Source organism: Danio rerio, chromosome 1, assembly GCF_052040795.2.
Source record: "Danio rerio strain M-AB ecotype USA chromosome 1, GRCz13ab, whole genome shotgun sequence".
Classification (NCBI taxonomy): domain Eukaryota; kingdom Metazoa; phylum Chordata; class Actinopteri; order Cypriniformes; family Danionidae; genus Danio; species Danio rerio.
Window position 1 is genome coordinate 24850327 of NC_141021.1, and position 14234 is coordinate 24864560.

Consider the following 14234-nt stretch of genomic DNA (forward strand, 5'->3'; position numbering starts at 1 on the left):
ACTGCGGAGAATAGTGGATGTATTAAAAAAAACAGCAGCATGTTGTGCCTTTTTCAGTTTCATAGAAATTTCAAGCATTGAAAAACATTTCTTCATTCATTGTAAAAGTAGGAGTAATTTATGGCTAGTGATCAGGTAAATTGGTTAAATAATGATGTGATTTGAAACAGGTGATGTCAACATATAATTGACATTATGATTTGGTACAAAAGTAGCATCCAAAAAAGGTCTAATCCTTTAGAAGCAAAGATCGGCTGAGGACCACCAGTTTGCCAACAAATACGTAAGACATTTTTAAAAATGTTTAAAAACAATGTTCCTCAAAGAAAGATAGAAAGACATTTGGATATTTCAACTTCAACAGTGCATAACATAATAAAAAGATTCAAGAAATGTGGAGGAATTTAGATAATTTCAGTACCTAAAGGACAAGGGCACAAGCCTGACAACAACCATGATCTCCAATTCCTCAGGCGGCACTGCATCAAGAATTATAGCCATTCATCTAAAAGCAATATCACCACATGGGCTTAGAAGTACTTTGGCAAACCTGTGTCAAGTACCACAATACAAAGGTTCTTCAACAAATGCCAATGAAAACTGTACTGTGCCAAATGTTAAAAAAAAGTCCAATGTTAACAGCGCCGTCGCCTTCTCTGGGCTAAGAGGCATCTGGGATGGACCATCACACAGTGGAAACGTGTACTGTGTTCAGAGGAATCAATATTCAGGTATTTTTTGGGAGAAATGAACCCTGTGTGCTCCAGACCAAAGGAGAAAAGGATCATCCAGACTGTGACTAAGCCCAAAAGCCAGGGTCTGTTAAGGTATTGAATTGTGTCAGTGCCAAAGGCAAAAGTAAATTGCACGTCTGTGATAGCACTATTAATGCTGAAAAGTACATCGAGATTTTGGAGCATAATACGCTGCCTTCTTTTCCAGGGACGCCCATGCATATTTTAAAATGTTGAACTATTATTAAAAAATGCTGTATGAGCATTGCACATTCTTTGTTTCTGTTAGTTAATACATTCTCTAATATTAATTAATGAAACATTGTATAGTGTGACCATTTTTTTTATTTATCTGTTTTGGATTATTTTGAACACTCAGCTGTCTGTAATATTTCCTACTTCCTCTGAAAGGCCCACCCCCAAAAGATGCTCTGATTGGTTAGCTAACACCTAATGCACTGTGATTCGTTGATCAGCTCCACTTCACCAGGAAAAGCACCACGATTTCAAAATTAAATTGTAAGCATGACTCACTTTGTGTCATGTCCTTTGGAAACCCTAATTCAGAAAAAGAACAAGCTCGGTGAAAATAGCAGCATTTGAACGGCATTTTAGCTTTCTCTGTTATAACATTACAGTGCCACTGGCCACACCCCTTTGCTGCACAGGGTTGTATGCATGTGGTGAATAAGCGGAACCTGAAGCATTTTGTGATCTCACTAGCCTAGATGTATTTGTTTGTAGTCCCCAAACTGTAGGCTTTGCTAAGCTAACTCTGTAAAAGCCAATGTCTCCCTTTGCATTGAAGTTTGAGCTACATTACACATCAACTAAAGTTTCAAATATGATATCGTAGTGGGCCACCCCTTTAACTGTGCTTGCACATTTCTCCTTTTTTAAATTTAAGATTATCTTTGCAGCAGAGACTGCAGAGTAATTACAGCATTGGGGTGCATTCAACCAGTAAATAAAATCTTTCCTACATGATCTGAATGCATCATTAAAGCATGTGGGTTTGGCTTGCCTGTTTGAGCATGCGGGCATGGTCATTGGATCGGCCACTGTTCTGAAGCTCCAGCTCTTTGTTTCTAATGTTGAGACGACTGAGTTGAGACCTCAGGTCTTCCACTTCAGCAGAGAATCTCACCTGAGATGAACTCTGACTCATTAACTCGTCTGCAGAAATCAGAAAGATGATGATTAGATCAAAGAAAGCAAAACAATCAGGAAACTAGCTAGTAATCATGACCAAATGGGAAAGACAATAATTTCAAAAGAGATGTACGGATAAACAGTTGGGCAATTAGGATATAACTGCACAGAAGGGGCCTTTCACCCAAACATGAATTTGTACTCACAATTTACTCACCCTCAAATTGTTATGAGTTTGCTTACTTTGTTGAACTCTAAAAAAGATTTGAAGAAAGCTGAAAACCTGTACTTAGTTTAAGTCAAATTTTAAGACCATTAAGAATGAAATTTCAGACTTACACAACACTAAATGCTTAAGATTTTTTGTCTACTGGTACGCTTGGGGCAGTGGAAAAGATTTTTACAGTACTTGTCCCATTAAAAAAAAAAAAATCTAAAATATTTATTTTTAAACAATGACTCTAGTCAAGAAAACTCTAGTTGTATACAAAACATCTTTCTTTCTTTTCTTTGTAAAAAACATGTATACTATAGTAAACAAAATGTATGCATATAAGTCTGTAGAGGTCAGTGTCCACACCATATTTGGTCCATGTTCCATTGTAAGGAAGATAATTAAACATATTGATGACATTATAGTAAACATGATGAATAAAGTTTGCTTAAAGTTTTATTGAGATGGATTGTTAGTGCCTGATAGCTTAACATGAACATAGGAAAATTAAGAGGTCTTTAAAATAAATTAAGCTACAACACATTATTTAAAGGTGCAGTAGGTGATTGTCTTCAGAAACATTTTTTGTTGTGCTGATTGAAAGTCTCTTCACAGTCCAATAGAAATGAATAAAGTAAATGATCTAAATGTGTTCATATGTATTTTCATATTCTGGTTAAGGCATAAAACAAAAAAATGTTCATCCAATTAAATATTGTCAGGCCGACATCTCCCATAATTCCGATAAGTAGCACAAACTGTCTGTCAACAAATGCAGATTTGGGCTTTTGTGCATCTCTGTTCATGCATATCCGCCATTAGCGCGTGCACGCCTGAATGAGTGCCGCGGGTTCACAACACTTGCACACGAGACAGTTGCGGCAAAATCAAATGCTGAATTAAAACTTTTTAAATTCCTGAATTAATATTGGAGTTACTTTTGCACGCTGGAGGAAGGATGACACCATGGCTGAAGGATTTCTGTTAGACAGGTAATGTTCTATTTTAAAACTATTTTGGCCTCACGCTGAGCTGATGTAAAGTCTGTTGTGTTATAATTGGGTTATCTGCACAGAAGTGTTGTTCAGCAACTGAAATCTTTCGGCGAAAGATTAATGTGACTGTTTTCAGTTTCATAAGGTAATTTTACAGAATCAATAATGTAGATTTATATTTAGTTTAACAACAAGACATCAGTAAATAGCACTACTGTCTAGCCTGCTTTACTGAGCTGAAGTTGCTTTTATATTTACATTAGTTCATTTCTGAACAATGGCAGCCTGTGACACGCTTCCGATATTGTTTACCATGCTACTCTGAATATTTGCTCTGAAATAGCATGTAAGTGTGGCTTAGTAATAAGTGAAATTCCTGCACGCCACCGAGCCAACCACTACATAGACTTAACTGGCAAATGACATGAACTAGTGGATTGTCTGCTGTTGTGTTGCAGTGTGCGCGTTCATGATTTCAGGAGTTGTGGCTTTAAAACACAATCCCTCCCCTACCGTCCAAAGCTAATATGCTAACCGATTAGCATTTTGCCAGATCACTACTCCACCTTTAAGTGAATTGAAGACTTTTAAGGAACCTGCAGACAGCCTGTTGTAGCCATAGACATCAACAGTAGAACAAACAAATACCATGTAAGTTAATGGTTATAGGTTTCCAGCTTTTTTAAATATCTTTGAAAGGAAGTGTTTAAAAGAATCTCAAGTTAAACTGAATGATGACAGAATTTTTTTTTTTGGGTAAACTATCCCTTTATATACAAATCAAAGATAGTAGACATTTCTATTATAAATAAGGCTCTTAATTGAACATTAAATTAGTAGAATTAATTATATACAATATGATGCAAAGAAATTGTAGCATTTAATTAATTCACTTTTTGTGTGAAAAGGAATTTCCTACTCTCAAGGCAATTCAAACTTGAAGTATAACAGTTCAGACAGACAACTGAAAACACTTGAATCAACACAAAACTTAAAGGCAGCAACACATTTTTCACAGTGCGGCATGTCTTTCTTTGATCTGTACCTGACTTGCTCTGTAGCTCATTCTCTTGCAGCAATAATCGTTCTTTGGCTACAGCTAACTCTTCCTCTGCTTTCTTTGCCACACTTTCAGCCTCAGCCACCCGGTGACGTCCATCCTCCAACTGCTCCTCGAGATCCTATAAGAGAAATGATTCACTGAATAAGCGTAACTGTTGATTATGGATGGGGTTAGAGAAGTGGTTCTTAATTTTGGTCCTCAGAATGAAAGATTCTTAAGACTCAGATTCACATTAAATGTATTTATTCTTCTAATTTCTGAACAAAGTTAATAAATAAATATTATCATTCATGTTCTAAACAAACTTTTTGAACTCCTGAAAAGTTTGTTTTTCGGAAAACTATACGTAATCTCTCCAAGTTAGAAGTAAGTTGCCACTTGTCTTAAATATTCAAAGATAAGATGTTTAGCCTTCATGAAGCATTCAAAATATATGTAATTTTTGCATTCCTGCAGCATAAGATGCCAAAAAAAAAGTAAAAGCCTAATTTATCTGGTCAGCAACTGCCCATTAGACAGTGAATGTGAAAATAATTAAAAAATGTCCATGTTTTTACAATTTTTTTGACTAAGTGTAATTATTTACACCAGCTAAACTTGAAGTGAATGCTTCCTTACAGCTCAATCACATCTTGAAAAATTAGTGTTGAGCTAAACTAAATCAACACAGAACTGACTTTAGCTTAATAACAGCATTGGTGCCTATGTTAAAACTGCCTTTAGCAGATCAAGTGACAATCCGTATTCCATAAAATTATGTGGGCTCTGATAATTAAATTTCCAGAATTTACAGATTACATTGAAGATGTTTGCAGCACGTTGGTGTAGTTACAGTGTATTATGAATATGATGGTAATCTTCAGGTAACGGGTAAGTTTTCAAGAGGAGCTGTCATACCAGATAACGTCACTCTTAAAAAAAAAGATGTTCTTAAGAAAATATCATAGAGCTTATTAAAATATGCACTAGAAAAGTGTCTTCTTATGACATTCTTAACTTCTTTCTTAAGCAGATTTTCACGACCCCAGAATATCATTTGTCCATAGGATCTTTTACATAAGCAACTACCAAGAATTTTCCCAGAGATGGGTTGCAGCTGGAAGGGCATCCGCTGCGTAAAAACTAGCTGGATAAGTTGGTGGTTCATTCCGCTGTGGCAACCCCGGGTTAATAAAGGGACTAAGCCAACAAAAAAATTAATAAATGAATGAATAAACTACCCAGAATAGAAGCACACACACACACAAAAAAAACCCATAGTGAACTGTTTAGCATCTGCATAACAACAACCTGGCAATAAACTGATCACTACTCACATCTTACTAAGAATTAAAGGATCTCCATTATCTCAATGTGTCCACTTATTGAAAAAAATCAGATCAGTTATGAACTTCTGAAACAACATCATCTCGCAGACCCTTAAAGCCCAAGATGACTTCATTTCAGGGGAAACCCAAGGACCACAAGGAAGGAGTGTCCATGGAAATAGTTGGAGAAAAAAACATCAATCACATTTAAAAAAATATTAATAGCTTCATAAATAAAATACTAAATATAACTACAAGAACCATGAGTTCTTTTTAAGATAAAAAGCAACAAAATATTATAATTTTTTTTGATTAATTTAACATGAATAATTCATTAAATTACATACACAAATATGATACTATACTACATTGTGTAGATAAAAAGCAATAATGTAAATTAAACATATATATATATATATATATATATATATATATATATATATTCAATTTTTAAATCTAAATTAATATCAATTAGATCTATGTGAATGATACAAATTAAATGTACAAACATGACACTACAGTGAGAAAAAGACTAATGTAACTTTAAACAAACAAGATATTTTCCAAATAATAGTTTAGATCCATGTATAGCATTTATTTTTATGACCGTGACATCTTAAAGATTAAAAATACCCATTTAATCAGTCAGTTATGACTTTTCCATGAACACTTTTAAAGCTACGAACCTTTTGATGACATCACAGCAGCTGCTCTGAGTTCACATGTCTGAGGTGCAACCGATTAATTTTCCTGTTAATCTTTTTCGAGCTACAGCAGACTGGGTGTTACTCATCTCACTGTGCATCTGGCATTTTTAAGCACATCTATTTTGCTTTAGTGTACATTAAAAGCTGTGTGATAGCAGATTTAAGAGTCAATTCTGCAACTCTTACTAATTTAATCATTTGTCTTTACCCTATTTAAACACCGAGAGGAAAGATTTATTTTGTGTCCCACTTAAAAAAAGCCTATATTATTGTTATTGTCTGCAGGTTCTGCTCAGACGTTGCTGGAAAATCTGGCTACAGATCTGTGGGGTATTGTCAAAGACTGTTAAAGTCGGCTCTGCCATCTGTTTCTGCACAGCTGTGTGTGTCTGAGTGATGGTAATTGTGGGTGTTTGTCTGATCCCTCTAATCTCTGTCTCAATTAGATTCGGAAATGTCAGTCACAGCAGTAATTACTGCCCTTTTTCACTGAGACAAACACCCTGCTGAATGGTCAGTTACACATGGTCACTCAAATGTATATATGTGAACTGGCCTATAAAACAATACTAATTTGTTTCTATATATATATATATATATATATATATATATATATATATATATATTTTTTTTTTTTTTAATTAATGGAGAAATATTTTAATTAATGGAGAAATATGTGGTAAATCTAAAATGTAGCACTTTTTTTTAATTAATGGAGAAATATTTTAATTAATGGAGAAATATGTGGTAAATCTAAAATGTAGCACATTTTAGATTTACCACATAATTCTCCATTAATTATCAAGTAATTATCTTAAGATGACTGTTTAAAATAAAATTAAAAATCTGATGTTTATATTTATGTAATAAAAGATTGAAAAGCATTGTTTTTATGGCCAATAAGACCAACATTCTCTTGCCAATTTTCCTAAATTCTGTAAATGTTTGACTGTTCATGTACACATGCGTACCTCGACTCTCTCCTGAAGCTTGCTGCAGTGTCTGTTGCTCTCATTCAGCCTCTGTTCTCGAACCTCCAAATCCGCCTCAGCTTTTCTCAGCCTCTGCTGAAGTGTTGAATTCTGGGATTTGCGGTTTTCTTGCTCTCTCTGGTGCCACTGGTTGATGTGTTCATTGAGGCTCTGCTGTAGTGCCTTCTTTGCCGCTTCTTGCTCGTCCTTCCTCTCGTCTTCCATCTCCTTCACTCTCTTCTTCCACTCCTCCATGTCGCTCTTAAGTTGTTTCTCCATGCTCTCCTTCTCCTCCCTCAGAACCTGTACCTCCTTTCTTGCCGTTTTCAACTTTACCTCACATTCTTCTTCTACTCTTTTTCTTTCCTGTGACACTCTATTCCTTTCCTCCGTTTCTCTGTTCTTCTCCTCCATCTCTTTCTTCCTCTCCTCCTCCACTCTTTGCATCTTCTCCTCCTCTTCTCGCTTTCTCTCTTCATCTCTGGCTCTCCGTAGCTCTTGGCACTCGTTCTCCAAGTGCTTTTTTTCATCCTGTGTTTGTTGCAGTAATTTGTGTTGGTTGTCTCTATCTGTTTGCAGATTCTGGTAGTCTCTGCGCAGATCTGATGTCTCTTGGGTCAACACAGCTATGCGCTCTGCATACTCTATTTCAGCCCTCTGACCACGCTCCTCCACCTAAGATGGATACATTTCCCAGGTTAAAGAAAGTGAATCTATTCATCTTGTATATAACTTATTTGAGTCCATACAAACAAGATAAAGTGTAGGGCTTTTCACACTGCATTTAAAGGGAAAGTTCATTCAAAAACCTAAATCTACTCACTGATGTGTTTCTAAATGTCTATGAGCTTCTTTCTTCGGTAAAAAAAAAAAAAAAAAAAACACTGACATGCACAACAAAACACACACAAAGAGGACTATTAAAGAAAATTGCCTGGTTTTGGACCACAATAATTCATTAGTAAAATTCAATTTGTCTAGGCAGATCCAGTCCTGCACAGTGGCGAGAGGGATTTTGAGTCATTCTTTTTGCAGAATAGTGGCCAGGCGGAGGAAAATGTTTCCTGACTCAATCCTCCAGTACACTCAATAATGTTTAGACCTGTGCAGCACACGGTAGAATTCACTTTCATGTTGATCAAACCACTATGTCACCAGTCTTGAAGTGTGTATTGGTGCATTATCATCCTGATACACAGCACCACCTTCAGGATACAAACTTGAACCATTGGGTGCACATGGTCCACCAGAATAGTTTGTTAATCCTTGGCAGTGACGTGATCTCTAGCATAAGTATTGGGAATGCCATAATATTGCAGGCCAAACAATCACTGATCCACCCCCATGCTTTACTTAGGGCATGCCGCAGTCTGGGTGGTATGCATCTTTAGGGCTTCTCCACATCGTAACTCTGCTGGATGTGGGAAAGACAGTAAAGGTGGACCCATCAGAGAACAATAAATGTTTTATATCATTAACAGCCCAAAATTTTTGCTTCTGGCACCATTGAAAATGACTTTGGCATTGGCATGCCATGAATGACCAAAAGTTTAGCTATATATACTGACCCTGTGGAGATCCCAACAAACTGTGAAAGTCGGTTAATTTTGTAGTGATAAAGTGTATCAGATTCATTGTCAAACCTATACAAACATAATATATATATATATATATATATATATATATATATATATATATATATATATATATATATATATATATATATATATACTTATAAACTGCCAATTTCCAACATTCAAATTAGATTTAGATTCTTTTGTGTCCAATAGGAGAAAGGATCTCAAACATTTTTTAAACAAGTAGGGTGAGTAAATTATGAATTTTTCTAAACAGAAAAAAGTAGAAAATGATAAACAGAAAATGATAAGCTGCGTCCCAAATCGCATACTTATGCACTATTCTACGCCATTTTGTAGTATAAATAGTGTAAGTAGTGTGTTCACACTGAAAACTCTGAAAATAATAAGTGCACTTTAATTACCCAGATGATGCACTCATTCAGCCGCTAAAATGTGTGTAATGATGGACACTTCACGCACTCAAGGACCGCAGGTTTGCTTACGTAGCGGAAGGAGCGGAGCTATCGGACGCACATGTTGAATAACTTTATTTATTTTGAATGGTGAAAGCAAAATTCTCCTACGAGAGTGATTATAGCGCCTCCCGATGGTGAATGCGGCAATGCTCACGGCAGGTATTATTTGAAAACTCTGTCGTTTATTTCACTGATTTGGCAACCGTCAAACGTCATCAGGGAAACGGTGTGAATTTCCGCTTAGTAAAAAAACATTAGTGTGCCATTTGGGACGCCACTTTATACATATACTATCCTGTTGAGTGTGTAAGTGCATAAGTACATAGTGCATGAGTGCATAGTGTATAGTGTGCCATTTGGGACGCAGCTATAATCTCAGGGTTTTATCTGGTGTTTTCCACTCATTGTAGTGCCAAACTTGTACAGCATGAAATAATGCAGTGAATGTTACAACTTGATGCTTAGCAACCAATAGGCAATAATGTAATTTTCATATGTTTTAGACAGTTATGAAAAAAGAGTGCAGTGAATAGTCATTTAAGCGTTTGAGTGGAAATAAATTGCTACTTGAAAATTATTAGAGTTAGAGTTTTAAAATTTTTATATGTGACCCTGGCTGACAAAAGCTCATGTCTTATGTTGCACAAATATATATTTGCCAATATAAATTGCCAAATGATGTATAAAAAATGAGCTTATGACTAATTTGTCAAATGGGGATCAAGTTTTCTAAATAAAAAGTTCCAAAAGTAAACATGGCTATAAAAATGTAAGTAACTTGTCACAGAAAAAAACGTATCATTTTGACAAAATGTTTAATTGCTATAGGGAACATATGATTTGCAGTTAATAATATGCAGCCTTATCTTTATAGACCAAAAATTCTGAAACAAGTACTTGAAACAAGTACAGTTGGCAATACAGTTAGTGTAAGTGAAGTGATGTGAAGGCCAAGTACTCTGAATTTGATCTAAATTAGATTTACATTAGTACACACACATCCGAAGCAGTGAGTGGTAAACACACACACCGAAGCACCTCTGCCGTGGGTAGAAGAGACCACTGTTCACACTCCTTAAACCTAAAACTCTTGTCGGTACTGGGAATAAAAAAATGTAACCCCTGGGTTCAAGTCGAGAAAATCATTTTTTGACAATGTCAATGGTGTGATGATTAGATGAATGTCTATTTCTGGGATTTTACCATGTGCCCGAAGACCTGAATTATAGCCAACTTTTAGTAAAATGCAGCCAGGGCCGGCACGTCCATAGAGGCGACCTAGGCGGCCGCCTAGGGCGGCAGAATACAGAGGGCGGCATCCCCGACACAACCCTCACCTCTCCCGCCCTCAGTTATATTCGCGTCTAGGGCGGCGTCCGTGACACTACCCTCACCACCCGTGCCCTCAGTTATATTCGCATCTAGGGCGGCGTCCGTGACACTACCCTCACCACCCGCGCCCTCAGTTATATTCGCATCTAGGGCGGCGTCCGTGACACTACCCTCACCACCCGCGCCCTCAGTTATTTCCGTGTCTAGAGCGGTGTCCGCGACACTACCCGCACCACCCATGCCATCAGTTATATCCGCGTCTAGGGCGGCGTCAGCGTCACTACCCTTACCACCCGAGCCCTCAATTATATCCGCGTCTAGGGCGGCAGAATAGAAAGGGCGGCACCAGCGACAGCTCCCTCAGCACCCGCTGTCACTTTAAGGGTTGAGGGCGGCATAACCGTCCTTAGCCTAGAGCGGCAGTTCAGCTTGCAGTTTTGAACCAGCCATCCAATCACAGAGTAGGAAGGATGGATCAAACACCACACTGAGTTTACATGGACACAAATAATATGATTAAAACAAAACTCTGAGTAAGAGTCTACCATGTAAACAACGATTTTGGATTACCTTCATCCGATTGAAGTCATAATCTAACTAAACTGAAATCGAATTAGGACATGTGGAGAATGCTGATTATAGTCGCATTCTTGAAGTGCAGAACAGACATGTAAACACCGCACACTATTACCATCATTGTAGAATTTTCACCGCATTTGCGACAGGATATTCCATACACACACGGCTGTTGGACACTACTCTCTGCACCCACCGAGTCAGTAAAGGACTACAGACATCTGCATCCCAAAGTGTGGAGTTTTTTCCCCATACGGTGTGCGGTATCAAATTCTATTAAAACAACACTCTTCCAGCAGTTCATACTCACATCCAATATTGTTTGTCAAGGCGGGCATGCATTAAATGTTCATCAATGAAAGTAAAAGTAGCAAACTGCAGTTAAAGTCAAAAAAAAAAAAAAAAAAAAAACACCCGAAATTACATGAAATTCTAAAGGAATTGTGTATAGTATGAAGACACGATGATGTTAGTCCAATTATGTTCCATAACATGTAAAATGGGATCATGAAAGGTACATTCAAAAAGCAAATCATGCAAACTCCTTAATCATATTATTGTCTAATTCAGATTAAGGTAAATAATTTAATTACTGATTACTGTTCATTTTAATGTAGTCAGTGTCTCAAAGCAAGAAGGTCCCCTGGTCAGTGTTGGTTTTTTCTGGGGTCTCTATGGTTTAATCCCACATCACAACGATTTTGAACATCTAAAGATTTGAAATTGACCTTTAAAACAAAAGGTTTAAGAAAGTCATGTACGAGAATTACCTGTGAATTAATTTATCTTGAATATAGCCATATATTCAAGAATGGCATTAAGAAAATGTATTAATTAATTCCATACATTAAGCACACTAAAATTGGCAGAGAAATCAAGTGTTGAACATTTTGCTGACATTTTCAGACAGACAATTTAGTTAGTTAAAAACTGTGGATATTTGGTGTCTCATACCAGCCAAAGAGCATGACTCTTTACTGAAAAAGCTGCATCAAAGAAACACTTGTTGGTTTTTATAAGAGCACTCGCATTTTGAAATGTTTTGGTGGACACACGGCTACAATAGTTGGTTGCAATTATCCAATCAATGGCATTGACACTGCAATTATGCACTGACAAATGTTAAGCCAATCATCAGTGTTGTAAAGTGTGAAACGTCAGCATATGAATACCCAGAAATATATGTGTACCCTGCGTAAAGTATGAGCAATGTGAAACATGAGCAAGACAAGGCAGTGTTTCATTAACTCAGGTTCAGACTGAACCAAGGTTAAAGGAATCAAGTGTGAAAAGCCCTCATATGTATGTGTGACCACTTATGTTTACTTCCTCTACGGTGGCCTGCAGCTCTAGGAGGCGTGTCCTTAAAATAGATGCTGATTCCTCCTCTTCCTCATCCTGACCTGTGGTTGGCTGGAGGCTGCCCTGCGTCTCTGTAGCAACACGGCGTAATGATTGCAGAGTTGCCTCTTGTTCCTCATTTTTTGTGTTTAAAGAATATATGACCTATACATCAAACACACAAACATAGATATAAGTCATACACAGCTGGACAACACATGTTTTATATGAACCACTAATCAAACAGTCCAACAGTTATTTACTGACAATCTCTTTCACTCAGATCAAATCAGTTACTACCCCACAGTTATCTGCAATGTATCTTTCTATTACGTGTTTATGTTTATGCTCTGCACATGGTCGTTTTAAACTTATTAGTGTGATTTGAGCACTGATGTTCGTACGCATTTACACTTTCACAGTGGTATCGCTTGGCATTTACTAATTCCAGGTATATAATTCATTATAATGCATTTTATTTAAAAATAAATAACAAATAATATATTTGCTTGCTGAACAAGTTCAAACAAACATTTTTACAGTGATTTTACTGTCATTTGTGATCATCACTGTCACTTTTATGCAATTTGTAACATTTTTCTTATTTATTGTTCTTTATTGTTTAATTATTGCGGTATGACTTTTGGCTTCTTATTGGGATTTTAGGCAAGCATGTAATCATCTGCATTTTTTGTTTGTTATAGTAGATCTTTGAGTAGTGCTTTGAGTTTAAGAAAATCGCATCATAGCAAAAATGTATTATTATTATTATTATAGACTAGATACAGATAGTTATTTAAGATTTGATATGTGCATTTTGTTTGACCAAAGAAATTAAGGAGCTGGAATAGCCAACAACAGTATTTCTAAAGGTATGGACATAGCATTTTTTTATCAATCTGTTAAAAAATCTAAAATGCCAAAATCAATGATCCAGTAATGCACACTTACACAGGAGAACTCTTAATACAAAAGCAGTTAAAGGTTTTACCCCATAAAAAAAAAAAAAAAAAAAAAAAAATATATATATATATATAAATATATATATATATATATATATATATATATATATATATATATATATATATATATATATATATATATATATATATATATATATATATATATATATATATATGAATTTTCTCATTAAGAAATTGATATAAAATAGCCCATTCTTGTCACTGGCTTAATTGGTTCTAACCATTTTACTTTTCCTGAATTGCTTTGCCCATAATTATGACAAAACAGCTTTTTTTTGTAAGGTGTTTAACCTTCTACCTTCTTTTCCTGATATTCAGTTTATTGACCTTATTCTAAAATGCGGAAGTGCGCCTGTTTTTGCGATTGTCTTAGAACTTCCGATTCAGTCGCCTATGGGAGAAATGACTAGGAATAATAAAAGGCAGAAAACGGTCAAACTATTTGCTCTACAAACAAATGTTTGCATGACTATACAGACCAAGTAGAATAATATAATAAGGAAATATCAAATTGCAACATCAAGCAGGGTAACGAGCAGTTTTTTACGTCAAATAATGAATGAAAGTGAATGAGACCGGAAGTCTCAAGCCAAAAAGATTCAAATGGCAGCGCCCGCTCGTCGGCGGAGAATAAGGTGAATAGTTGATGGTGATTTTAACTGCATATTGAATTCCGCTTTGGATAAATTTCCAATTCACTTAGATCCACCACCTAACCCCACACCAGCCTAACGTTTCTACATGTAAATTTCTGCATTTTTAAATTGTGTATAAACCCGACAAATTATTAGCTCAACTGGAGC

General features: G+C 36.1%; 1 protein-coding gene across 3 annotated transcripts in view; it reads right to left on the reverse strand.

The window, feature by feature from the left end:
- fam184b (family with sequence similarity 184 member B) overlaps window positions 1-14234 on the reverse strand; it is a 50050-nt gene that overhangs the window by 21746 nt on the left and 14070 nt on the right. For 2 of the 3 annotated variants that reach the window (XM_087235778.1, XM_087235779.1), the window contains exons 2-5: window positions 12434-12613; window positions 7144-7818; window positions 4141-4276; window positions 1759-1910 (exon numbers count right to left, since the gene is read on the reverse strand). In XM_087235778.1, coding sequence (XP_087091904.1) covers window positions 1759-1910; window positions 4141-4276; window positions 7144-7818; window positions 12434-12613 — 1143 coding nt within the window. The remainder of the gene's footprint in view (window positions 1-1758; window positions 1911-4140; window positions 4277-7143; window positions 7819-12433; window positions 12614-14234) is intronic. The other variant, NM_001201530.2, reaches the window with a different exon arrangement.